Source organism: Fundulus heteroclitus, chromosome 10 (genome assembly GCF_011125445.2).
Source record: "Fundulus heteroclitus isolate FHET01 chromosome 10, MU-UCD_Fhet_4.1, whole genome shotgun sequence".
NCBI lineage: Eukaryota > Metazoa > Chordata > Actinopteri > Cyprinodontiformes > Fundulidae > Fundulus > Fundulus heteroclitus.
The window spans coordinates 8,915,843-8,942,965 of NC_046370.1; the positions used below are offsets into that span (position 1 = coordinate 8,915,843).

The 27,123-nt window shown below is 40.6% G+C and overlaps 1 protein-coding gene across 1 annotated transcript in view; it reads right to left on the bottom strand.

The window, feature by feature from the left end:
* The window catches only part of LOC105928224 (adenosine kinase), a 70,894-nt gene extending 47,764 nt beyond the window's left edge, over positions 1-23,130 (bottom strand). The window contains exon 1 of the mRNA XM_036141921.1: positions 22,963-23,130. Coding sequence (XP_035997814.1) covers positions 22,963-23,055 — 93 coding nt within the window. The 5' untranslated portion in view covers positions 23,056-23,130. The remainder of the gene's footprint in view (positions 1-22,962) is intronic.
* Between the last annotated feature and the right edge of the window lie 3,993 nt (positions 23,131-27,123).

The following is a 27,123-nucleotide window of genomic DNA, read 5'->3' on the forward strand; positions in this document are numbered from 1 at the left end:
GCGGCACGAGCAGCTCAGCGGTGGCGGGGGGGGGGAGTTAGTTATCAGTCTTTATCGGCGCTGAAGGCCTCTATCACACATCTCACCTCTGAGCTCTGACGAGAGGTCAGCAAACAATGCGCGACTACCGGAAAGTCGCTATCTCTCAAGGAAGTGGATAAAAGATTAACGGTGGAAGAAGCAGTTTACTCAGTGAACCGTGTTCATGCAGCACGTTTTAACAGCTTGTTAATCTCCCTTACCTCGGTTTTTTAGTCAGATCTATATGTGGCAGAATATCAGACATCCTGAGACCTCACTCCTTCTCCTCTGTTGGCGTCTTACTCCAGATCTGTTGGTTGTGGATCTTTCTTTTTTTAACCTGCTTTTATGTCTTTCTAGGATGTTTGTGCTACACATTAAATGTGAATGGTCTACCCTGTGGTACAGTTCCAGTATAGGATTTTTTTTTTAAAGTACCAAACAACTGCTTGCTACAGGAAGATACAACTGGGTATTATATGTTTTACAAGGTGTGAAACTGCTTTTTCCTCTGCAAACCGTATATTTCCTTCTCTTCAGATCTTTGTGTTCATTGTCTGGGATGACGATGCGTGGGTGTTCGTGCACACAAGAGTCTTCAGGAGCAAGCGAAGTTCTGGCTTTCTCTCTGCTGAAAAATCACAACTCCTTTAGATGAAAAGACTCCGACAAAAAGGGTGGGATACTATCTGAGCCCACATAGTCCTGTTTTTATAAAGATATATAGATCGATGACCTAGTTCTTGACTCTGAAGTTTTGTTTCACTTTCGATTTCGGCCCAGTTGTATTTTGGAGTGATATCCACTTGGCCGATATACCCATAATAAAAACTTGGTTCGTTGTAGGTCTTCAAAGCAAGAAATTGTTAGATTTAGTTTTTACCTATGAATCCATGATGTTGCTTTACTGGTTGACTGTGAGAATATTTCACAGATTTGCGTTATTTTGTAAATTCAATGCCAGGATTTTGAGTCTGACTGAGATGTTGTTGTCACCAATTTTACTGCTTAATTTTTTTAAGATGGTAATTTAAATCGTGGCCGTTGCTATGAAGACTGAAATGTAATTAAATGCAAAGTTGACCAAATTTACATAAACATGATTTGCACTGTCCTTTAGACCTACCCCAAAATGGCCTTCTTAAATCTTTTCAAGATCTTATGGTTAAATCAGAGGAAAGGGCAAATTAAATAAGTGAAATGGCTGCTTTAAAAGGGACTGGTGCTGGAAAACAATCTTCTTCTGTCAACCATGGTCACCTTTAAGGAAAGAAAAGCTGTTATCACTTTGCATCAAAGGGGCTTTACGGCTAAGGATATTGCTGCTGGTAACTATTTAAACCGACCCTTTATTGAACCATTAGGAACTGAAAGGATAGAGGTCTAACAGCTTTGAAGAAAGATAAAAAAAAACAAGGAGCGACTTTCATCTAAAGAGGATTCAACTATGGGACTGGCTTCCCACCAGTGCAGCGCTTGTTCAGGAACGGTAGTGGGCAGGAGTGTTTCAGAGATTTCAGAGGAATCGCTAGCGTCAACGAGGTCAGCAAAGAATCTACTTTTCTCCAAGAAAGACATCCAGGACAGATTGCGTTTCTGGATGCAGTACCAGCATTGGACTGCAGGAGACTGGGGTTAAGTTATTCTCCCCGATCAAGCCTCTTAAAGAGTTCCTGAGTAAGCAACAGTGTACACTAACCTGACTCCGCCAGATGGATTTGCTCTGCATATCCATCTGGAAACCTTCCGTTGAAGTAATTTTGGGAAGGGGTGAAAATACTGGTTAGCTGATTGGCCTATGTTGGTGATAGACGGGCCAAATAAACCAATCAGATCAACGAAGCATATGACGTACTAACAGCGACGACGAAAACACAACCACAAGCTCTTGTCGAAACCAGTCGGGAGAAGAGCAAAAATATCTTTTCCTCTGAGAAAAGCCTCCAGAGCAGTGTTTTGCTCTTCTTCAGTGAAGAAATACTGTGTAATTCCAATAAAACTTGCTCGATAGCCACGCTAACGCTAGTTTCATCGGCTGAAGCCGCCATGTTCTTTAGACGGAACTGTCGCGCTTCTCGTTGCGTCACACCTCAACCCGCCTCAAAGCCAACGCTGATTGGACGTTCGTTTGGTGAACTGCTCCAAATTTTCTTTTAATGTAAAGTAGCCAGACTGATCTGCGAGTGAAACCTTGAAAGCTCGCGAGATCAGGATGGTCTCACGAGGCTAGGTGTACACTACCACGAGTCATGCTTCATGTCGACAGCAAACCACTGACTTAAATAAAGAATAGCAGCAAAACATCTTCCAAGCGCAACTTTACCCCCCAAAATCAGGAGGAGTCTGTTGTTGAGAAAGATTTCTTTCAGCATAATGGATCATATCACAAGGAAAAATAGATAACTCAGTAATTGATGGTTCAGAACATATATATTTCAGGTATATGTTCAGGAAACTTTCAACCTATAAGTAGTCGAGGGGTCACACAAGTTTGGTTGTTCAGTCCCACATGTGCTTAGTGCACAGCTTTCAAACTCCAGTCTTCAAGGGCCAGTACCCTGCAACTTTTAGATGTGTCTTTGCGTCAGCACACGGGAATCCCAATATTAAGGCATTGGCGGTACTCTGTAGAGCCTAAGTTCCTGAGGAGGTAATTCAGCCACTGAATACAGGTGTGTTTGACCTGGGACACTTCTAAAAGTTCCAGGACACCACATCTGGCTTAGTGAATCTAGACGAAGTTTATGACTTTGTCCTTCTTGGCATTTTGTCAGTGCTGTGGGCCTACAGTGTGCTGGGACGCTTGTAAGGATAATCTGGTCCTTGTACAGCCAAAGACAAAGTTGCAACCATTTTCTACACATGAGACTTAGCTTGTTATCAGTGCAGGTTTGACTCTTCCAGAATCTCGTCATCTGTTTGCTCTGTTCATGGGCAGGATCTTGAGGTGTCCACTTTTGGAAACCTCTGGATCTCATCTTTGTTTTTTGTTTTTACGCATGTTGTGGTTCTGTTGGCTTCTTCAATCCATAACCTTTAGTGCGAGTGAGAGTCAAACTCCCATAAGTCTGAGGCCAAGGTTTTCAACTGGGAAGAGTTGGACTGTTCTCTGCAGATTGAGGGTCATGTCTGCCACAAGTGGAAGAGTTCAAGCATCTTTATATGTTGTTCCTGAGTGATGGTAGGATGAAGCGAAAGATGAATAGATGGATTTGGGCCTCCTTGGGTTGTTTGGTTCAGTAATGGTCAACAAAGAGCAAAGTTTTTAATTTACCAGGTCGTTCTGAACTCCAGCTTTGGTTATGAGATATGGGTCCTTACCGAAATAAGGACCTATAATAAATAAATCTAATAACAGTAAAGGAGTACTGTTCAGGGTAAATAAAATGTCAGTGTCTCAAAACACAACACTACCAAGCCAAAGATAATTACCGACTACTTTTCAACTTAAATCACTGAGGCCTTTAACCATTTGACTCCACAGTGAAAAGCATTTGACAAGGAAAATATAGGAAGGTAATGAAATAAAAAAAACACTGATTCAAGTGTACTTTTCCTTTTGCTTCAGTGAGTTCTTTGTCAACAAAGTTTCTTAGACCAAGGTCATGTTAATTAAATTTTAAGAATTCCCACAGAAGCAGGATCTGTTTTTCTTACTTGTGCATAAAAGCGACTAAATTATAAACTCTTTGACTTCCACTCTTTGATACACGTTCTCATGGTCAACCTATCAATGTATCTAAGAATTTAATAAGCAAGAGAAATGGTAGGTTCTGGTGCGACAGTAAGTAAGAAATTGTTTAGCTTTCAAAGATTAATCTGCCCGCAGGCCCTTTGGTTATAAACCTGCAGGCGAAGGCCTTGAAAGCTTGTTTTCCTAATCAGTGAGATTCTGCTTTAACACGATATATTAAGGTCAAGTCATGAATAAGAAACTCATTTTTGTTAGGTAAATCTTTGCTTTGAAGGGTTGATGAATAGTTCTGTGCTGTTCCTTTGCAACCATTTGTTTATCAACCTAACTAATTAAACCTTTGTCAAAACATTCATAATGAGTAGAATTTGGTTAACGACATGTGTTTTATCTATTGTTTTGTAGCCACTAATTTTTCCATGTTTTTCCATCGACAAACTTTAATGTGTTTTATCGGGCTTTAATATGACAAACACACCAAAAACTCATGCATAACTATACTAGTGGAAGGATAAGGACACATGGTTTTTGAAGAAAAAACTTTAGCTAAGATGACAACAACAATTGTTTTGGGAAATGGCTCTGCCCACATATATTGTAGAAACTGAAATTCTTCTTTGCAAAACAGCTCCAGCTCAATCAGATTGGATCCTCAGTTTTAAAGTCAAATCCCTTATTAATTGGATTCAGCTCTGGACTTTCACTGGGGCTTTTTAACACGCGAATATGCTTCAATCTAAACCCTTCGATGGTCGCCCGAACATGTATGTTTAGGGTTGTTTTGCTGGTGGAGGGTGAATTTCCACTTCAGACTCAGGTCTTTTACAACCCTTGTCAGGTTTTGTTTCTGGATTCCTCCTCCATGTTCCCATCAACTCAGCTTCTATGTTTCTGTAAAAAAAGTATTCTTGAAGCATGAGTCAACCACCATCACGTTTGACCATGGTGGTTCTGCTGCAATGCAAAGCATTTTTTACAAATAGGTCAATAGTTTAGATTTAAGTCTCATGTGAGCAGAAGATCTTCCACATGTTTACTGTGTCCCCTTGTGGCAAACTGCAAACATGACTTCTTGTGACTTCCTTTCAACAATGTCTTTCTTTATGTTTTTTGTCACCCTTTCCTAATGGACAGAACCATGCAGTGAACAGCTAATAGCACACCCTGTCTATCCCACCTGAGCTGTGAGTAACTGTAGCTCCTCCAGAGTTGCAATGGGCCTCTTGGCTGCATATTCTCTCAATTTCCAGATGGTGGATTCAACAGCACTCTATCAGAAGGTCAAAGCTTTGGATATTGTTTTATAACCTACCCCCCCCCCACCCCACCCCCTTTAACCTTCTCCTGTACGTTATCCCTGACCTTTCCCTGGTTTTCCTTCGCCTTAATTATGCTGTTTATTTGAATGGTATCTAACAAACCTCTGAGGCCTTCAGTTGAATTTATGCTGAAGTTAAACTGCACACAGATGGAATCTAATTAGGTGACTTCTGAAGGTGACTTGGTGCACTGGATTCTCTTTAGGGGTGTCTCACTAATATAAATCAATGACAAGCTTAACATTTTTATTTGTTTAAGATCATGTATTGTTTTCTTTGCAGCTTACAATCATACGCTTCTTTGTGTTGGTCTATCACATAAAATCCCAGTGACATGCATTAAATATTGTGGGTGGGACATGCAAACATATGAATAGGTTAAAGGAGTATGAATACTATGACAAGGCCAAGGCATGCCATGCGCACATGTATAACAGCACATTTGTTGAGTTGCGAATGGTGAGGATGACTACATGATCATTTTTCACTCTGGATTCGTTGAAGACAAACATTTTTGATGCAGTCGAGCCAAACTCAACAGTTAGTCCTTCAGCCTGTCTTCGCTTTATTATCCCCCTAAAATCAACAAACATTTGGTCGAAGCTGCTGCAGACAAAGGTCAAGACACCAAACAGCTTTTTTGGTTTCCTGCGGAGAACTGTTGAGAACAGTGACCATACCCTCCTGTGTATAATAAACATCTGAGCATTTGGCCTGCTCTATTTACCTCCTAATGAGAAACAAAGATCTGCTCTGGAGAGGCTTGCATGCCTCGGATGATGAAAAACCCAGGGAGGGAGGGAAAAAAAAAACGCTCAAAATAATCCAAACCATTTGTGTTGCACATGAGACATGAGAGCAGTGTGTGTGGGTAAACTGACCATGGAGCAAAATGAGGTAATATTCCATGTCTGTTTATGTGACATCTGATGGCTATTTGCCAAATAGAAATATGTATGGAAGACATATGTAGGGACCAGACACAGCCCAGAACTGACTTTTCACCCACAATTAATGTTCTCTTCCATGTAAGTTAAAAATGTACTTGCTAGATTCTTACAGCTGGTCAAAACAACCGTCTATTGCATGCAGACAGCATCCTGAGCCTTCATATTAGTGCAGCGAAGACCCAGAACTTTCATGCAGAAAATCAGTCTGGCCCAAGTGTCTTAATGTGTGTAAAAGTCATCTTATATAAAGGGTCTTATTTTGCTAATGTAAAGTTGGGAATAATCTATGAATACTTAGGTGCAAAAAGTAATGTGTTAAACTCTGACATCTATGCCTGTCTATTTAACAGAATAATTAAATGTGGTCAGAACCCCCTGGAGCTTAATCCACTGCAGACTGCGGAGATGATGACGGACTTCAAGAGAATCATCACCAATGTTCCCTCTAATTTTTCATTCACTGGACCTCCGTGAGCAACTTCATTTGTGCACACTCAGGCTTCATCAGTATTACACATGTCCAAAACCTGAGATTATAACAAGTTGCATGGCTCACTAAAATAATCAAATTACAGCAATAATTTCTTTTAGATTACTTAGTTTAGATACAACTGATTTAACCCGATTACATGAAAATGACTAATATCTGGGATTTTTTATGTGCTGCGTGGTATGTTTTATGTCAGAATAAGGGTCCTGCTAAGGAAGAACTGAGAGACGTGTACATCTTTCAGAGTTCAAATTTTACTGCAATTAAATTAGTTACATTTTGTGCGATGAGATTTAGCACCAGCATGCGGTACTGTGCAGGCTCGCTTCCGTCAGTCTGCTCCAGAGCAGCTGTGGATTCAACGTAGCTCACCACCGTCAGGGTGTAAATGTGTGTATGAAAGACTGAAAGCGATTTAGGGTGCTTTATCAAGTCGGACTTGATGAAACACTATACAAGTACAAGTGTATATATATATATATATGGCCAGGTCCAGGCTGCACCGAACAATCAGATTTGCAGTGGATCATTGGGGCTGACCTTCGCTCTCTTTAGAACCAGTACGGGACCAAGGTCAGGCATCGAACACCTCTGCAGATCCCCCACATGCTGCACAAAAACTGTTTAGATCCTTACCTTCAGATCGGCGCTAGTTGCCAAAGCCACAGCCGCACGGAGACAGTTTCTTCCCCCTTGCTGTCTCTCTGATGAACCCTTATCAATACCATGCAACCAATCCGATCCTCTTTTGATTAAAGTGTGTATATTCATATTTGCAAGGCAAATATTTCTACTCACCTTTTTGTATACAGAAAACAAATGTATTGTTCTTACCATTGTTTAATCAGTAAACCCATGTCAATTTTTGGTGTTTACCATTAATCATATCCCTCCCTTCTGAAAACAAAAAAAAAAACAGATTATTTTCAAGTAACTGAATATTTATTAGGTTCATAATGTTTTAAACTACACGACTGAGCAAAACTAAGTCAATACTATCTACTACACATACTTGGCCCGATACAACCTCAATCGAAAGAAAACCATAATTTCACTGAGTAGAAAAATGATGAAAAGCGTAGGCTGACATAGCTCCAATAATCCATGGCACAAAAGATATTTGCCATTAAGGGTTAGCAGATTATGTCTGCTGATTGCTGATCCTTTGTGTCCTCGTATCCAGAATTTTCTAACCACAAGAAGAATTAGGGATCCCTCCAAGAAAAACTGGAAAACATGACTGAATGGTCTGGACTGTGGGAATACAATCAGGAGCAGACAAAGGCCAATCCTCCTGCCAACTCTGTGGATAAGAGGATTGGAGATGGGAGAAAAGCAACCAGCCAAACTCTGAGCAACAGTGATTTGGGAGCAACACATGCCTCGGGATTGTAAGGGTATCTGTGGTGCTAGCTGGTGTTAAAACTCCTGTGCGTCCCCAGACCAACAAGCTGACATCCTGCAATCTCTCTTGCCACGACAGAAAAAAAAAAATATATATATACGGATCTGAATGGCAGGAGAACCTAGGCGCTATTGATCTGCTCCCAGTGCAATATCTCCTCTTACATCCATAATTATTCTCCTTCACTGCGTGCCCCGGCTGCCAGACTGGCTGGCTTTCCGGCTGCTTCCTTGTTAAAGATGCTCTATGCGCTCACATTTCACGTTGCACTGCCAGCGACCCCCCTCTCTTAACCCCAGCATTTTCAAATATTTCATGGTTCAGTCCCAGGCTGGGGAAGGCGGCTTCGGCACGGCACAATTACAGTGGTTAGCTGGACTCCTCCGGTGGAGCCACGCTGGCTCTCAAAGTACCATGACTGGTGAACAGACAGCCAGGAAAAACAAAGGAGTGTCAGAGAAGCCATTCTTCTTCTGAACTGAATCAACTCTTGGCCTACATATACAGGAGCATACTGACGGGGTAAATGCAGCCACACTTTATCTGAATGAAGACCTTTTTTTTGGTTTTGACAGCTATTCAACAAATCTTTTTTTATATATATAATCCCCATTACTAATGAAAAGCTCAGTTCACAAGCAATAAAAAGCCCCATTGCTGTATTTAGCACCTTTGACTGCAAAATAGATTCATGTCGTTCATTTCTGCACACCCTTTGGGCAAATATCTCAGAATACCTGATGTTAGAGGGTCAGACTGCTACATTTATGACTATAAAAGCTAATTGTGTTACTGTTATTGACTGCACACTGTGGAAGTTGATGTTTTCAGATCATTTCCAATCATGCAAGCTAAGGAAAAATGAACTAAACACCACATGCATTTAGAGGTTTGTGAATCGATTGTGAAATGACTGTGAATTAACTCACTTGTCTGCTTTAAGTACCTATAGACATAATCTTTGCCAAAATGACAGAAAATGAGAAAAACAAGCCAGATGGATGCAGGTAATCAAGCACCTTAATCATTTCATACTTTGTTTGGTTTTGTCAGTAGTTTTTTTTTTTTATATATATATACAATTTTGACAGCAAAAAGGAGCTGTCTTTCATGGGAAATTTTGTACCGACCTGGTGTCAATTAGTACTAATCTTGGACACGTTTTATATCTACTTTGACAACTGGTGATTTAAAGTAATTTTCTATCATCTACTCAACCTCTGCTATAAGGAAATGTGGTCATGTGACAGAAAGTGTTATTTAAAGTATTTTTCTGTTTGATCAGGGTCAAAATCTATAGAAACAGGATACAACAAAATCAAAATATGCACAAAAAAGTTGAGTATTTGTATTATAATTTATCTGTCTAATTCATAAGAAATACTTAACTCTTAGCTAGAAAATCAAGTAAGGTGGGATTAAATAGCAATGTGAGGGAAAGAACTATAAACTGGTGCCTAGAAGGAAGATAATATGGACCCTTCCTGACTTCTGGATATGAGAACACATTGCCAATACGTGTGGTTGGCAAACTCTCTTGTCTTTCCCATTTTGAAGAGTGGCTAAGCAAAATATGGCTTTGTGTCTGTTCACACATCTACCCAAGGGAAACAGTCTGTTTGATTTCTGTTTCAAAACTCCTAGAACCTTTGATCAAAATATAGATTTATATACATTAATTTGTTTTGGGTTAAATTAGTTTTGCACAAATTATAAGAGGTATTAATACTTGTGACCCTAATGATATTGTCGAAAACATTTCTTTCTTAACATGTTTTTATTTTTCTGCCTGAATAAATGTACTGGAATTGAAGGTTTGATTAGAGATATAAATTGACACGTCTATGCTTATGTTATTGTTATTTTGTTTGTTTGAACTAAATAAAAAATATGTCCCCCAAAATTTCTATAGTAAGATTGTACAACTGTAATACAAGATTAATATACTTTTTTTTTTAATACTTGTGTTTTCTTTAACACATCTCAACAAGGGCAGTAACGAGGAAAAACTACAGTAAGGAAGCAGTAAAATGACTCAAATGCTTCAGGGCACGGTCATCCAAGCAGAAATCTGAGTTCCTCATGATTTAGGATCGTCTGCTTTGGCTATAGAGCTGGACAAAACCCCAAAAACAATTGAGATCTTTGTCCAAATGTATTTGATCCAAACAGGGATCCAAAGTACTTATTGTAGCATCCGGTCGGTCCTCTGTCCAATATGAGGGGGAAAAGTCCTACAGCCATGAGATCATAATTTCTTTTATACCGTTTATATTTCAAACCCCTTGACAATCACATTGACACACGTAGTTGAGGCATAAAACATAAAGACATTCAGTAGAAGATCTTGGAAACAGATCTCATACGTAAAACGTCCACCATTTTTAGCGATAATCAGCTTGTGTCCTCCATCATCATGGCTGTTTTTACACCTTTAGAGTCAAGAACATTGACACTGATCCTGACTGAAAAGTTTAAGTCAACAGTAAAACAGTAAAGAAAATAACAGACGATCCAAAAATTAATTCAGCTTTTGTATTTAGGGATGCATCTCAGCTAATGTACGGCGTGACTCATCGCAGACGTCGCTGGGTGTACACGTCACCCTGAAGGTCAGTGGAACGGGTTGAGATGCGACTCACCGCCCAAATTGCACGTTTAATTAAAATTCAGCTGCGCGAGACACAAAAAGGAGCGCGGCGGTTATGACTCCATCTCTTTTTTTTCTCCCCTCCAATGACACATTGTGATTGTTTTGCTTCGCCGGCTTTAGAGATGGTTCCGTGCTCATCCTCCAACGTGGCCTATGGGGCCTCGTGAATAAACAGGCAGAGGTTAATGTCTCGTGTTCCTCCCCTGTTCTCTGCAGACAGCTCTGACAGGAGGAGGAGAGAGCGAGAATAGCCTGAAAGGGAAGCTGTTTTGGTAATACGCTAATCTCGCATCTCTTTGTTTCAGGCAGTGAGACGAGTTTTTTTTTTTTCTTCTTCTTCTTCTTCCCCTCAAGCTACCATTGAGGAGTACATCTTGAGTCCACTGCGGGTGAGCTGTCACGGGAAAACTCTTTCTCCGTTTCTTTTTCGTTTTCTTTTCCCCACAGCACCTCTCATACCCTGAGGGGTCTTTAGTGAACTTGCCATCACCCACACATACTGACAGCGGAGGGCACGTACATCCACACGTCACCAAGGCGATAAACAGCCACGAGCCCCGCCACAGAGATAAGGCTTCTGAAACAGTCCATCAAACAAACAAAGCCAGATGACGATTATGGAGCGAGGTTAGGGAAATGACGCCATATCAGCGCTCCATCTTTCCTTGTGCATCTCCTTTTTCCATCTACAAAGCAAATGTTTATAGACGCACATCATGGGCTTAATTGCCCAAATGACTTTGTGCATTTTAATCACTTACTTGAAGTCGCGTGTTTTCAGGTTGGACTTAAATTATGCAATAATGCAACAGTAAGTTTAAATGAAATTTAAAAACAATTTATAGTAGATTTTCTCTTGAAGTCAAATTCGACATACATGCTTTGCAAAAAAATATTTGGATAAATGTCCCCTAGCAACTTGCAGATAACCCACACACTTTTTATGGCCATCAACAGGCTTTCGGGCATATTTCTGGCTTGGTCACGTGGTTCTTATTAGAGATGGAGGAGCTCATTAAATGGTTTGGTTTCCTGGCACAGACTTCCTTTCAAGCGTAAGACACAAACTTATATTTTGATTGAGGTTGTGACCCTCCTTCAAGCTTAAAGTTGGCCTGTTTTATGCTTCCCTAAACCAGTTTAGATCTGTGTTACAACAATCAATTGCCCAGTTGTTAATTTAGAATAGAACATAATAGGATAACCTTTTATTCACCCACAGTGGATGAATTCAGGTGTATCAGCAGCAAGTAAGGAAAGAGATTACAACAGAATCAAGAATACTGTACAGTTATTAAAACAAATGGTCAACTCAGATTCAATGAAATGTGGAACTGAGTACAGGGACCCGAAAGTTCACAAAAAAAAAAAAACACATGGAAAATTTTGCATTAAAATATCAACAGACCAGCTACAAAAAGAAATAACCAGGCGGAATGTGAACAACCTATTGAGCTGGACGGAAGCGGTGATGCTTATAAAGTCTAACAATTTAAAGTAACGTTCAAGAATTTGGAAGCAGTCCTCCTTCGTCATTCCCATGAAACTGTATAATGTCCCAGTCCCACTGGCTGGGAAACGGACCCAGTACATAATGCTGCCATGCTTTACAGTTGATCCTTTGATTCTTATGTTGGAAAGCCTCACCTTTACTTCTCTAAACATCCTTCTCATCCCTTTTCATTGTGGCCAAATAGCTCAATCTTTGTCTTGTCGGACCATACAATCTTTCCCCAGAGGGAAAGGGGATTGTTCATGTGAGCAGCGACACATTTCACAGTGCCTGAAGGTGTCGATTTTAAAACATGGTTCCCCGTGAACAAGGACAATGGAGCTCCAGCATCCCTCCTTGGTGGTTCCTGGGTTGTTCCTAAAACTCCCAGTTGGATTGTTTTCAACGAGGGGTATCTTGGGTCAGAGGGTTGAGAGTGAGACCCATCTGGGTATTTAAACAATAATCCCATTGACACATCAAAACTGATTTTGGAATGGACCAAAGCTAATATTAACGTTCTTGAATGGCTATAACCTTAACCTTACTGAAAATTTACAGATTAGGTTAAACGCTAGATCCTTGTTAGCTGAGGGTAGGAGGGCATCGCATAACAATAAAGACTTCCTATTGTTGCACATTATTGTTACAGATCGTGAAACTAATCTTAATATTGGATGCAGAAAAGCTGAGTAAATATAAGACGAGTTTTCAAAAAACTTCATTCATTAAAGGGAAAAGCTATACAAGCTAACCTAGCTCTATGTAAAAAAGTAACTTTCCCTGAAAGTTAATAACTATCTGTGCCGCCCTCAGCAAAAATATTGGACATTAAGAGTTCACAAAAACCGACAATTAGTCTTTAACATCTCCATGAGGAATTTTGGCCCACTTTTAAACTCAGCTAAGTTGGAGGGTCTTTGAGTACCACAAGTATGGTTAAGGTCATACTACAGTATCTGAATTGGATTTAAATCCAGACTTTTACTTGGCAGCTCCAAAACATACAATTGTTTTCATTCATTCAGAGGTGGCCTTGCTGCTGTGCTTGGCATCACAGAGATGTTGCATAACCAAAGTTTGAATGGGCTGGAGAATCTCCAGCACGATCTTGTTGTAAAGAGGAAAATTAATTAATCAATGAATAATGGCAAGCCGTCCAGGTTGAGAAAGTAATGGTCTGTTTCTGAAAGGCTTTGAAAGTTTAAGACCAGATGTAACAAAACACACACCTTCCAAAAAGTTCCACTTGTGTTTCATTAATCCACAGAATATATTCCCAAAATTATTTCAGGATCATCAAGGTCTTTTTTTTGGCAAATGTGAGTTGGGATTTTAGGTTTGGTCAGCAATGGTTCTGACATTCAAACTCTCCCACTGAGACCATTTCTGCCCATTTTTTTTCTTTTCGTTAAATCTTTAACACTGGCCTTAACCAAGGAAATTGAGTTCTGCAGAGCATTAGATGTTGTCCTGTGTTGTTTTGTGACCTCTTGGTTGAATCAGTGAGGTGCTCTCGGAGTAATTTTGGTGTAATGGACTCTCCTGGGAAAGATTATTCCTGTTGTGGATTAAGGTTCTCACTTTGGTACACTGGGGACACAAGTGAACCAAAGTTTTTATGCTCCACCTATCTTGAACAAACTCCCAGAAGACTAAAAATGCTGAAACCCAGAGTTCCTTTAGATCAAGGTTAAAAACCTATTTGCTTAGAGTTACGTTGGAATATTCTATTTAAACTGTTGTAGTTCATTGAAACATCATCGGATTAAGTTTGTGGTCTAATTTATATAATTTATTCTAAATATATATATTTTTTTATATATTTTTTAATATATACACGTTTATATATATATATATATATATATATATATATATATATATATATATATATATATTCTGGATGGAGGAGGAGAAAAACAGGTCTGCGAGCCGAACGGCCAGAGGGGCTTTTCATGCCAATAACCTTCTGTAGGGCTGCTTGTATCTCCTCACCTAGACTACAGTGAGTTGAGCTGAGTGATGGGTGGAAAGGAAAGGCATGACAAACACAGATAATATTGGGCAAAGAACATTCACACAAAGCACAGAGAAGAAAGAAATCTGTGTCATTTTTGCTCTCATGGCCTGGAGAGATGGCAGGCTAAATGCTCTTTTAAAACAGCTTGAACACTGAAATGATGATGGCTCCCTTTTTGCCTTAGCAAAGCACATTAATACATAGTTGAATGCCATTTCCACTTTTGGTAAATGGCTCACCTATTGCGTATTCAATTATAATGACTGTCTCTCATTTGGAAGACGGGGCCAGAACCCATATAAATACCCTCCCTCTGAGTGTGGAGCTGCAGAATGCATTGGACAGCAATGGGACACACGTGGAGCTACATGTATGGGGGTGGTATATAAATGTTAATGGCACAGAAGAGATTGTTGGGTATTAGCTCCAGGGCAAAAAAAAAAGAAAAAAAAAAAAGCTGCTCCTGTCCAGAGCTGTTTTGTTGAGAAAGGACATTTTTAAAGCATTTATACAAGTAGAAATCTGCTCTTGATCTAAACAGAAATGGACGTGGACTGATTCAAGGTATCAATTTGAAACCATTTTTGGTTTGAAGCAATTTTCAATCTTACTATTCATTCGGTTTAAGTTCTTCTAATGATATGCAAGAGAAAGTGCTTGAGTAAACAAACACTTTCTCCTCTTTTGTCCAGCTGCATGTGGCACAGAGTAACACAGCCGTTGCCCCTCCTCCTTGTACTGCTACGTGCTTCTGTCAGCTGGATGAAACAAAGCTACTACACTTTTAACCCACTTACCAGACAGATTAATTTGGCTGTTTTGAAAGATTTCCATTTGCAACAAACATACACTGCGACTGTGTTCGATATCTGTTTTTTGTAAAGATTTGACATGCTGATACAGATTTTCGCCTATTTAACTTTCTCTTAAAGAGCTATGAGACATCCAATATGTCGTTGAGTCTGTATACAGAAAGAAGGAGAATTGGCTGGTCCACTGGGGCAATCAGAAACAACTGGAGTCTAACCTGCTCAAGACTGTGGAGATGACCATTATCTTGTGGAAGATGCCCCAACATTGCCTCCGCTCACCATTCTTAACAACACCGTGTCTTTCTCGGTTCCTGAGCTGGTTCTCACGCATTCAGACAAGCCTTGTTTAGGCCACATTAATCGGACTCTGGTTTGTTTACTCAGAAATTTTGGTTTGTTTGGGGAGCTGTGAATGTGCAATCAAACTCTGATGCTGACCAAAAAAAAAAAAAAAAAAGCCAAGTCAGGTCCTCAAAACTAAGTCTCAGCCCGGCTGAATTGAACTCAGGAGTGGTTCAAATGTGTATGGGAATGCCAAGCGGACCAGAGCCCGCTCCTAAAGCTGGAAGCGGACTACAGCTCAGGGCAATTGTGCTAAATACAATAGTAATTGAGCAATAGTACTAATGAAGTAACTCATATATTGTAAATACTACGCTCGATATCAGTTCAATGAGGCTGTGTGCGCCCCTACTCGCATGCCGCCACCTCCTCATATGGGGCCGTCTCACCCGGCTTGTGTAAATTATAACAATCCATGTGGTCCTCTGCCTCGTCCTCCGCTCATGCTGAGCCCACTGCTGATTTGTGCTTGTCTGGCACACTTGCCAAATACAGAATTGCAGTAACACAGCTAAATTTGTTGCCATTCCATTTTGTTTACATTTATACGGAAAAGAAAGTTACGCTGTGTTGTTGACCAATCTCTTTCCTTCTGTGTTTCTCGGTGCAGCGCCATCACAGGCGAAGGGTTGAAAGGTTTGGGTCATTTGACAAAGTGCAGCGTGAAAGCAAACCGCATCAGCTGAAAATTTGCATTTTGTTCCCAAATTTAAACGAGTCTACCGGACTATTGGGTGTGAAAATGACCATAGACACAGTTCGGAAGAAGGCCCAGCAGAGACTGTACTTCCCAAGGAAATTCAAGACTGACAACCATCCACAGGAGCACCTGGTCATCTTCTACACGGCCATCTTTCAGTCTGTCCTGTGTTCGTCCATCTCATCCCGCACACAAACTTTTTAGACTTTTACCGTCAGGTTGGAGCTACTGATGGCTGTGTCCAAAATCCAGCCAACACAGAGTTTCTTCCCTTAGGCTGTCACTCTGAACCCTTTACAGTCAAGAGTATCCAGATCAAAACCATGTATGTTTGCGCTACTTCAACCTTGTCTTCCCCTTTTGTATCTAAAAAAATATATAGACAGAAGTACAAGAAAAAAGTCATTTCTTATATATCTAAAATATCTGTGCATTGAGAGCAAGGTGACAGAAGGTGACATATACCTTGTTTGTAAAGAAGATTCTGATTAGTGTGAATAGTTATTTATATTATGAGAAAAGGTGATGTGTGTAGCAAACCAGTTGCTGTTAAAAATACTTTTTTGAAACCAACTATTAAAGAGTAAACATTTTAAACAGTGTTTAGCATCTGCTGTTAGCGAAGGGTGTGGTTTGCACAGCTAGCATAACTAAAACAGGATTTCCTAGAGAATGTCGATCCCTTTCTCAACTCTGAGATTTCCAAATACCTGCCAACATTTTCAAACTCAGCATGTCGCATGAAGGAAGATAGAAGTTGAAAGCTCAAAAGACTAAAAGAAAGCAACTTAGCTGTATTCCACTGAGCCTTCTGGCATCCACTGATGTCTTGCTGTCTCTCACTCGTTCACAGCTTGAATGGAATGTAGATACGTATGTGCATGTAGAGAATACACTTTCCTTTTAGATACCTTCTTATACCTCTGACTTAATTTTAAATGCCTCACCAATACTAAAAGCATATAAGTTTAACTCTCACTAAAAAACACCCACAATAGCGAGCATTGTTGATGTTACACTGACATTGCAATGCTTAGATATGGTGCATTTAATGGTAAAAAAAAAAAAAAAAAACTTTTAAGCTTCGGCCACCTTTCAGGTGAGATCTGACCGCAAACTGACCAACTTTTAATGTCTCTCTAATAATCCATAAATTAGATTATACCAACAGCAGAACATAAAGCTGTAGATTTTGTTGCTTTAAATAAATGCATTGTTGGTGTAAGTGCCGTGAAACTGTGGTATTTCAACTGGAAGTTATCATACTGCGAGAATCTTACACCAACCCATTCCTACTGAGAAACTCAAATGAACTGGCTTTAGAAACACATCAGTCAGGGTGATTAACTCAACGCTGATTAATCATCACATTCATTCATAACATGTCTAAATTTCCACAATGCAAATCCACCAGTAATGATCGCCCCCCTATTGTGTGGTTTATCTCATATGCTCAAACAGCAAAAGCAAATTGTGGATAATTTTAATCGGCGAATCCACTGGCATGCGGTTTTTCCAGTGGTAATGATTCCCTCATTGGGTCCTAATTAACTGCGGCCATTAAAACCAAGGGAAATGTAATGCCCTGGGTCCTGTGTCAGGTAGTGAGGAGGAGGACGGCGCAGGAGGACTCAATTAGGCCCGCGCTGTTCCCAGGTTATCACGCGACATGTTTGCCAATTAAGTAAAGTAGCCTCTGATGTCTGCACGCCTCTGACGGCTCAGTCTCAGAGGCCCCTGCAACAAAAGAAACGCCATCACTCTGGATCCCACCCCCCCCCCACACTCCTTCCAACGGTGAAGGAACAGACACTACACTATAGCCCAAAAAGGCAGTAATTACAGGATAGATGGGAGACTGTTATATAAGCACAGGGCTGCCGATAGGGCCAGGCAGGCCATGCTGATGCCAGGTTTTTTAAACAAGTACCAGCAGGATCGAGTTATAGCAGAATTATTCAGGGTAGAAACACAGACACGTTTCCACCGCCGGAGCAGCCAAAAACAGGAGAGAGAAAAGAAAAAAAAAAACTCAGGCTATTGATATTTTTTGAAGTCTGCGGTGTTGCATGGCTTGTTTTGGAATTTTAAGCAAGCAGAAAGAGAACTGGGATATGGCTGAACCAAGTTTCCAGCCTCGACAAATAAAGCAGAAAACAATTCTAAAAAATAAATAAATAAATAATAAAAAAAAGTATCCATCTCAAATCTAATGCCAGTCACTTTCAGAATGTGAGCTCATATAGCTGCTTTAAGCAGATATTCCCCCCAGTGAGGGTAGCTCTGGATCGTGACTCAGTGAGTGTGGGAGAGGAAGGCAGAGACAAGCAGACACATTAGCCTTCCCTTATGGCACATTCTGCGAGGCAACAGGAGTCAGACTGCATGATGCTGACTGTCATTGACTTGTTATGAAAGCAACGCGGGGCCGAGGCTTATCCATCACGTCGGGGGGTGGAAGTCGGGTTGAAAGGACGGCCAGGCGGGCCGGAGGGGGGGCCGAGCGTGGGCGAGGCGGCCCTGTTGCCTGTCACTCATCACGCACCACTGCATGACCGCCAACCTTGTCTGGCCCGTGCACAATGGGAGGTCTGGGGCTCGACTGTATGAGCAGTCATTCCCCGTTTATCCCCTCCCAGCTGCCAACGAGAGGAGGCGAGATAGGGGAGGGCAGGAGGGCAGGCTAAAAGGAGTCAAAACACACCGGACAGGCATTAGTCTTACACTGAGCCTTGAAGACCCCACTGCTTAGGAGTGAATATCTGCTCTGTTTCCAACCGAAAAACTACCTTAACCTTAAATACAGGCCTTGACGGAGTCTCCTGGAGATAGTCTCCTTCAACAAATATAAAATGCAATTATCCGGAGTCATTAAGGTGTAATAACTGGAGGTGTGAGCAGAATTTACAGTACCACCCAACTGAAAAATACATACCACTTGTAAAATGTACGCTGCAGTTTAGGAGACAGAACTGTTCCTCCCAGCAATTAGGGAGCAAGAGGGAGAGAGAGAGAGGGGGAGAGAGGTGCATATGTAAAAGGAAAGCTTTATGTCAGCTGCGGAAAGAAAAGAAGGGGGAAAAAAAGCTGAAGTCAGCAGGAGCAATAAATCCTCCAATGCTGAGCAGTTTCTTCCAGCTCTGTCCTGTTCTGGGGACCTCATCCTAAACCTGGAGGCTGGGCTCTGTTTAGTAGCTTTAGCAGTGGGGAGGCGAGTTCATTCTAAAGAACATCCCCTCCTTCAGTTCACCCCCCCCCCCCCCCCACCCCACCCCCCCACCCCCGCCAAGGTGCAGTTGGTCCAGGTGGGAACTCAGTGTCAGGCTACCCTGGCCTGTTAAAGGATACTTTCCAGCAGCGCCGCAGTCTGTGACCACAGCTTGACCTCCAACACAGCTTTGCACTTCCACGAGGCGGGTGAAAAAAAAAAAAAAAAAAAAAAAGAATCAATAGATCAAGAGGAGTGAAATGCTGCCGAGATTGAGATGAATGATCGCCGCGCTAATTCTATTAATCTCTTTATGGGGCCGTAATAAGTGAGACGGTAAATGGATATGGAGGAGATCAATTAGGGAAATCAAACATTGGATACAGAGTTTTTGATTTAAACTAAGTGAGAGGATATGTTAGCCTAATGCGGAAAGCCTTAAATCAAAGGCCTTAAATACTTCCGGCTGGGCCCAATATTCTGCTTTTAAAATACCAATAGAGGAATTTCAGAAGTACTTAAGCTTCATCTGGTATAACTCATTCTGTATGTAGTTTTTTTTTAACCTCCATTACAGGTTTACAGCAGCTTAGATCTAGATCCTAAACTCATTATGAGGAAAGCAGCATTAGGCAATAACTAGTGGTATAATCTTATGGTACTAGATATTAAAAAGCCTTAAGATTTCTTATCAAGGTGAACTAAAAGTCTCACAAAGTCTTTTTAAATAACTAAAATCAGAAAATACAAAGATCTCCACCCCCCTAGTGGTTAGCCTTCAACCACTCTTTAGATCTCCTTTACTTTTCCTCACTGTCTACTACAGGTAAGGAATCTAGCACAATAACTTGCCAAACCTATAGGAGCAGCACTGTGTTGTTCACAACCTTTCATGATCATGCAGCGGCACCTTGAGTGTCAAGGAGAGGACGCTGAAGATCTTTGGAGACAAGAAGCAGCGTAAACTAGAAAGCAAAACGTGGATGTCAGGCAGCATCCTACCAAAAAAACCTGGAGTGAGAGGACACACAACAGAAAAATAAGCAGAAAAAGAGCTGACTGAGTATAGTGTAAATTAAAAAGTGTCCTCTTTGGACTGGGTCTCTAGTTAGAAAGTTTGCCCAGACCTGTTAAAGCTATAGTTGGTAATCCTTCACAAACACTTTTTGTTATACTGGGTAAGATTGTCCTTCCATCCTGAAAGTAGTCAATATTTTACGTATTCAGAAAAGGGAGGTAAAAAATATCTCTGTGAGAGCTGCAGGCCTGTAAACAAACACATTACAGATTACCTTACACATGGCAGGGATTTGCCAGAGTTTTGGTCCTGTTCTCACGCCTCTCTGTCCCTCAAGTTCCGGGGGAATCACCTTATTTATCGGTTCTCCCACATGCCATCATTCTGACCTGATCACGCAACACCAGTGTGCGTGCACGTTCCTTGTTAGCTCCCGCTTGCTGGCTGCGCATGCGTACTTCTAGTGTTTATGTATCCAGTTAGCTTAGCGGTTAGCTTAGCAGTTAGCTTCGGTGTTAGCCATCCATTGTAGCGCCATGGTCTCTGTATACTTTGAACATGGTTGCAAGAAGCAAACCGCATTTATGTTTATGAGAAGATGAGGAAGCCCTCAGTAGAAAGAAATAAGACCAGAGTGGATTTGGACGATTTTATTTCCACAGGATCCTGTGAGGAACACAAGACCAGGTAAGACGGTCTTGTGCACACGCAGTTATTCAAAAAAGGGACTTGGGGAAACTTGGGGAAAAATCGCCGACTCTGCCTTTGGATTGAATCTCCAGTTAGAAAGTTTGCCCAAACCTGTTAAGACCAAAATTCTGAAGGGATCATTTTGAACAAAAGCATTCTTTAGAGTCTGTGTTTTCATTTCATTATTTCCCCGTTAAAATTAACACTTTTTCAGCTAATATCTATAAATTGAATATCTAAATCACGGTTTGTGATATATTAACAGCAAAGATGCTAACAGTTTGCATCAATTACAAGAAAAAAACCTAAAATGGTATGAATTACATGAAGTAATAAAGCACTCATAGACCTTTCTATAGTGGGTAGATAGGAACACTATTTTCATATAGTATTATTTAAAGAGGTGTGGATACGCCTTAGCATGGAGTATATGAACAACTGTTCCCATGGTGGTTTTAAATGCAATATATTTTGGCTTTCTGACTTGATGAATTCAGTTTAAACCACATAGAACACTTTTATAAGAATTTGCAAAAGTTCAAGCTAATTTTGCAGATTATTAAGATGTATGTAATGTGTTTGGTGAAGGGTTATTTCGATCCACAAGAGTAAGAAAAAATATATTGATTGACTCTCTGATACTCTATTACAACTTTATAAAGCTAAACTGTGCATTCTTTTAGTAGCTGATTTTTTTTCTAGGCTGTTTTCCACTTGAGACACGGGCAGAATCACCCGATTACCTCAGCAGTAAACTGCGACACTGCCATGACACAAAGAACACAAACTCTTGGAGTGTGAGTCTACAAAGGGGTCAAAGCATTGAGGAAGGTGTGTGTTCTTGACTCTGATTGGCTTAAAAGGAAAGTGTTGGACATTTTCCTGTGTGAACCTGCATTACACACAGCTATAATCATAAACCTATACTCTTGGGTTATGTAAAAGGTAAAGAGAACATTTGAACGCATTTTCTCAGACTTATTTTTTCTCCAAGGGAAGTCAGTGGCTTTGGTGTTTGCAGCGGTTTCATGTCCCCTTTAAGACTTGGCCCAGCTTTCTTTGAACCTTAGCAAAGGTAGCCTTAAAGCTGAAAGATGTGGTTTGTAAAGAAATATTGAGATCAAAAAACGTTGATGTGGAAAGTCATGAGGATGGCAGGGTCACTGTGGAGGATATGAGTATTTTCCCACTTTAACCAGACGAAGTAAAAAACAAGGAGGCATCAAATGAATCAGGAAGACATGATAAAAGTAGGTATTAGAGATAAAGAATATATATATATATATATATATATATATATATATATATACATTATGGTAAAACATTAAATAAGATAAATCTGGGCAATCCCACCTCAATTATCACAGTTCCAATCGTGTGGCAAATAGGAGGGAGAAATAGATTTTTTTATATCTATTTCTTGTTTTATGGGAGTTTAAAGCATATCTGCCTTACCTAAATGGCATGTTCTCTTGTCTTTCCCTTTATGAAGAGTGGGTATGAGAAATGAGCCTCTGCATCACAACACGGAAACGAGAACCCATGAACTATAGACCAACTTAAAAAGCAAAAGGTATTAAATAATATCTATGAGATATATGTTTTAAAAATGTTTTTGGATGTGTTCATTGTGAGTTTGTTAAAAAAAAAAAAAAAATCCAAATGAAAGCCCAGACCCCAATCCAATCAAAATTTGTAGCTGCGCTTGAAAAGAGAGGTTCACGGCCGATCCGAGAGCAACCTCACAGAGTTTCAGCAGTTTTGTAAAAAAAAAAAAAGAATGGAGAAAATATGCAGTGTCCAGATGTGCCAACTTAATTGAGACATGTAAACACGGGCTCTGTGCTGTGATTGCAGCCAAATGGGCATCTATGTAAACACTGAATAACTATTGTCCTGACGCATATTATTCACCTTACATGTTTTCAAATTGACCTTACTTGGTAAAAATCCTTTTTTCACTGCAACATTAAGGATTTGTTATTTTTGTTTTTATGTGTTTATTTTATTTTTTTTTTTTTTGCAAATTGTCATCCAAAGATGCAAAATATACTGACTGAGATTTTAATTATTAAAGCAATAGTGGATATCCTGCACGAATCTGAATTGATGTACACTGAGGGTGTCTATGTATTTTTGCTCACTTACCGTTTCATTGCCAAACAAGATGTCAACGTATGGCATCACCTTCATCAGGGGCTCTTTAAAGAACTGGCTGATGAACGGTGCCGAGAGGTTCATGCAGAAGATTTTGTTGTTTTCCGAAGCGTGCTTTGCCACCTTGAGGATCGACTCCGGAGAAACAGTCAGGAAAAAACCCTAAAAGAGAGAAGATCAGAGGTTTGCTGCAGTCCTGCTTTGCTACAGTGCAAAATTACATCAACTACATCTAACAGGTTGATCATAACAGAGTAGATATCCTACACATGTCAAAATTTCCGCACCCAGATTCTCAGAATTCTTAGTACCTTTTAGCTCATTTTCAGAGTAACAATCAAAGATGGATGGAGAAATAAACAGACTGATGGCTGGAAAAGGACAGGACATAATTATGTAGTCTTGGAAAATGAGGAAATAAAATTCCAGACTTTGCACAGATTGGATAGAAACTCTGGCGGTGTCAGCGTGCAGGCAAGCATTATACAGACTGAACTATGAAGGGCTGATATGAACTGGAACCCTTTTAAACTACTCATTTGTGGGTTTTGGATTCTGACGGGGCAGTTATGCGGCTGACACGGCTTGATTTCTGCCAGAATAATGGATCCAGAAGATGGAAAAATCAACAGCACTGCTCACATGCAAATCTGTAAGAGGCTCTTTAGAACACACACAGGACAACAAAGAAGAGGAAAAGGAACAGGGGGAGAAAAAAATGTATCTACGACAAAGCCATGTGGCTGGACTCCAAGGCTCGTACCGGAGGAAGCAACAAGCACATATCCAATGATAGGGCGAACAAAAGTTTCGTCTGGACTCTCCTTACTTGGAAACAAGAGAGGCAGGCCCACTCATTGTGTGAATGAATACAAATCAGGTAAGAAAACACCTTTGTGTTTCAGGTGGAAACCTGAAGCGAGACTCTCCCGCAAGCCACACAAAAACACTCCTCCTTTGATACGGATCTTTCTTAACCTTGTTTTTCAGCAACAGGCTGCTCTGTAAAACCACGGTGTCACAATAGGGCCAAAGGGGCGGAGGAGAGGAAAGGAAAGTTTTCAGCACAGTGATACATTTAATCTGCCTGAAAAGCTCCTATTGTGGAGTACAGTGGAGCTCTCATTAAAGCGCTATGACATTTGCACCAACAGAGGAGCGACCTTAGTAAAGAAAAAAAAGAAGAAGAAGGGTATAATACCCATGAATAGAGGGTGACTATGTCGTTAATTTAACGTACAAGGTATTACAATGTAGCCAAGCAAAGCAGGTACGTTCCTTATGAAGCATTCAATGTGTCATTTATTCTCTCCTCCCCAGGGCTTCACTATTTTCTTTTTTTTTTGTTTTTTTTGTTTCTTAAATGTCTTTTAAGTCAAGGTCCGGGTCAAGCCCGTCGTCGCTGTGTCACGGTATCATCTGTTGAGGACTAAAAAGGTGTTTTCAATGGGTTCTGGGAGCACAAAAAGAGCCCACTCTGGGCTAATGGCCCGTCTCTGACCCTGACATTTTTCTTTTGAGGTGTGCCAATGTGCGAGAGGAAGAGGAGATTGTTCTCTGACACAAATGGTCTTCTTTGGACAAAAGCAGAAAATAAACTGTCAGGGTTAGCCGTTATGTTAACGCTGATCAAAGGCTGGAGGCTCGATGGAGTAGTCCTAAAAGGGTGGTGAACTTTAAAAGCCACGCAGCGGCTTTACACGCCGCCTCTGTCTAATACATTTCTACCCTTAGCAGGATTGACACGGCATTAAATTGCTCAGAACAGTAAAGTCGGAATTCCTTTTAGCAGAAAAGTCAGTGCGTTGCTAAAGTGTCAACGCACCATAACTTTTTCACATTTCTTTTGTTTCAACCACGACCCTCGGTGTATGCAGAAATTATGGTTTATGGTTTTTCAGTTATTTTACAACTAAACATTTGGAAAGCAGTCTGGATTTGATATCAGACCCATTTTACTCTTATACCCCTAATTACAATCCAATGACTAAATGGTGTTAGTGGGGGGTGTCATTTAACCTCAGCTGTTCTGTAAAGGTCCTATAGCTCTGTTAATGAACATCAGTGAACAAACATGAAGACCAAGGGACACAGCAGACGGGTTGTGGAGAAGTTTCACCCAGGGTTAGGTTATAAAACACCTCTGGCCAATCCATCTTCTGAACATGAAAAGGTTATGAAACAACTGCAAACCTACTAATATGTGGCTGTCCAGCTAAGGTAACAGGCTCGGCAAGGAGAAAATTGATAAAGGAATGAGTCAGAAGAAGCATGGTAACTGGAGGAGATGCAGTGATCCACAGCTCAGGTATAATCAAACAGGATAACTCCACAACTCTGCATATTATAGAAGTGAGAAAAAGAAATCTGCAATAGAAAAAAAACTCACACTGAGAATCGTCCTGAGCACATATTCCCAAAAGGAAAACATGACAGTGGCAGCATCATGCTGTGGGGATGCTTTTCTTATATAGGGACAGAGACGCAGGTTAGAGACGATGGGAAGATGGATGGAGTTCAGCTCAGGGCAACACTGGCAGAAAATCTGTTAGAGGCTGAAAATGACTTGAGACTTGGGCAGAGGTTCTCGTTCAAGGAGGACAACCACCCTAAATACGCAGCCAAAGATACAGTGGAAGCATATTCATGTCTCGGAGTGGCCCAGTCAAATTCCAGACTTAAATCCAAGTGAGAGTCTGTGGCAACACGGATACTCTCCATCCTGATTGAGCTTGAGCTGTTTTGCATAGAAGCATAAAGTTTTAGTCTAGATGTGTAAAGCTTGTAGAAACATCCCCTTAAAAGTTCTGCAGCAGTAATTGCAGCTAAATGTGGCTTTACAAAGTATGGATGCTAGCCACACTTTTCAGATTATCATTTGTAAAAAAAAAAAAAAAAAAAAAAATATATATATATATATATATATATATATATAAATATATATATATATATATATATATATATATATATATATATATATATATATAAACGTCACTTTCTTCCTGCCTTACAATAATGTGTCTTAGACTCTGTGTTGGTCTATTGCATAAAACTCCAATAGAAGAGATAAAAGTTTGCTGTTGCAACATGAGAAAAATGTGAAAAAGTTCCAGGGGTCTGAATACTTTTAAAAGGCCTCGTATACGCAGGTATGACTAAAAACTGGCACACTCTTGTTAAAACTCCCTCAATCCCTTTATCTGTGCACTCAGCAAACCGCGCTCCAATCAGAATGGATTCAAACTGCTCAGATAAACACAAACAGATCCAAAACAACCCGCCACAACTTTTACCATTCGGAAAAAACTATCCACGATCAAAAAGTCCCTAATCCCGACTCATTCGGTCAATTATCCACTAACCTCAAAACTGGAGTTGAAAGTTGAAGTTAGAAAATTTAAAGTGCCTAAAAGCTGCCCATTGATAGTTCCTGTAATATTCATAAATGTATAATTCAAACAGGGTTTAAAACAGCTTAAACTCAATTGGCTTGTGGGGGGGGGGGGGGGGGGGGGGACTGACTCTGAGCCGTGCAAAATTACCACCAGTACGAAACAGGAGAAGTTCAGGCTTTAGTACTGCGGTGCAGATCATGTTTCAAGACTACCAGCTCTAGTTTCCTAGGTGTCAGGGAGGCCTGTGAAGTCGAGGGACTATCCCATTTCCAGGTCAAGATGATCAAAGTGCTGGGTACACTTTGTATAATTCCCACCCAGCCAAAACACTCAAGAAAGCATTCAGATGTGCAATTTTCCAGGCAGACGACAATGCGGAGTGATATCTGGCCATGTCGACGGGTAATTTGAGGGAAGAGCTGGAAAGGGAGAGCATCCATTTTCGATGTTTACCATAAAGGGAGGAGCAACTTCCACTTTACTCGCAGAAAGAAAACTTAAATGCTACTCTGAGATGAAATTAGCGGTAATCTAACCATAGAGAGGCCAGCAGCTCAGCTACAGCATGCTATCACACTTCCCCAGCATAGTATCAGTGTTTTCCCCAGGGCTGAAAAGCTGAGTGTGATGGATGGCACGGTGTCACCAGGCTTAAAATAAAAGTGGACATCTGAAGGGTAAAAATGATCTATTTTGGGAAGGGCATTTTCATTTGCACCAGCAGCAGAGGTGGTCATGGAAAAGGAAGCCTCTTTTT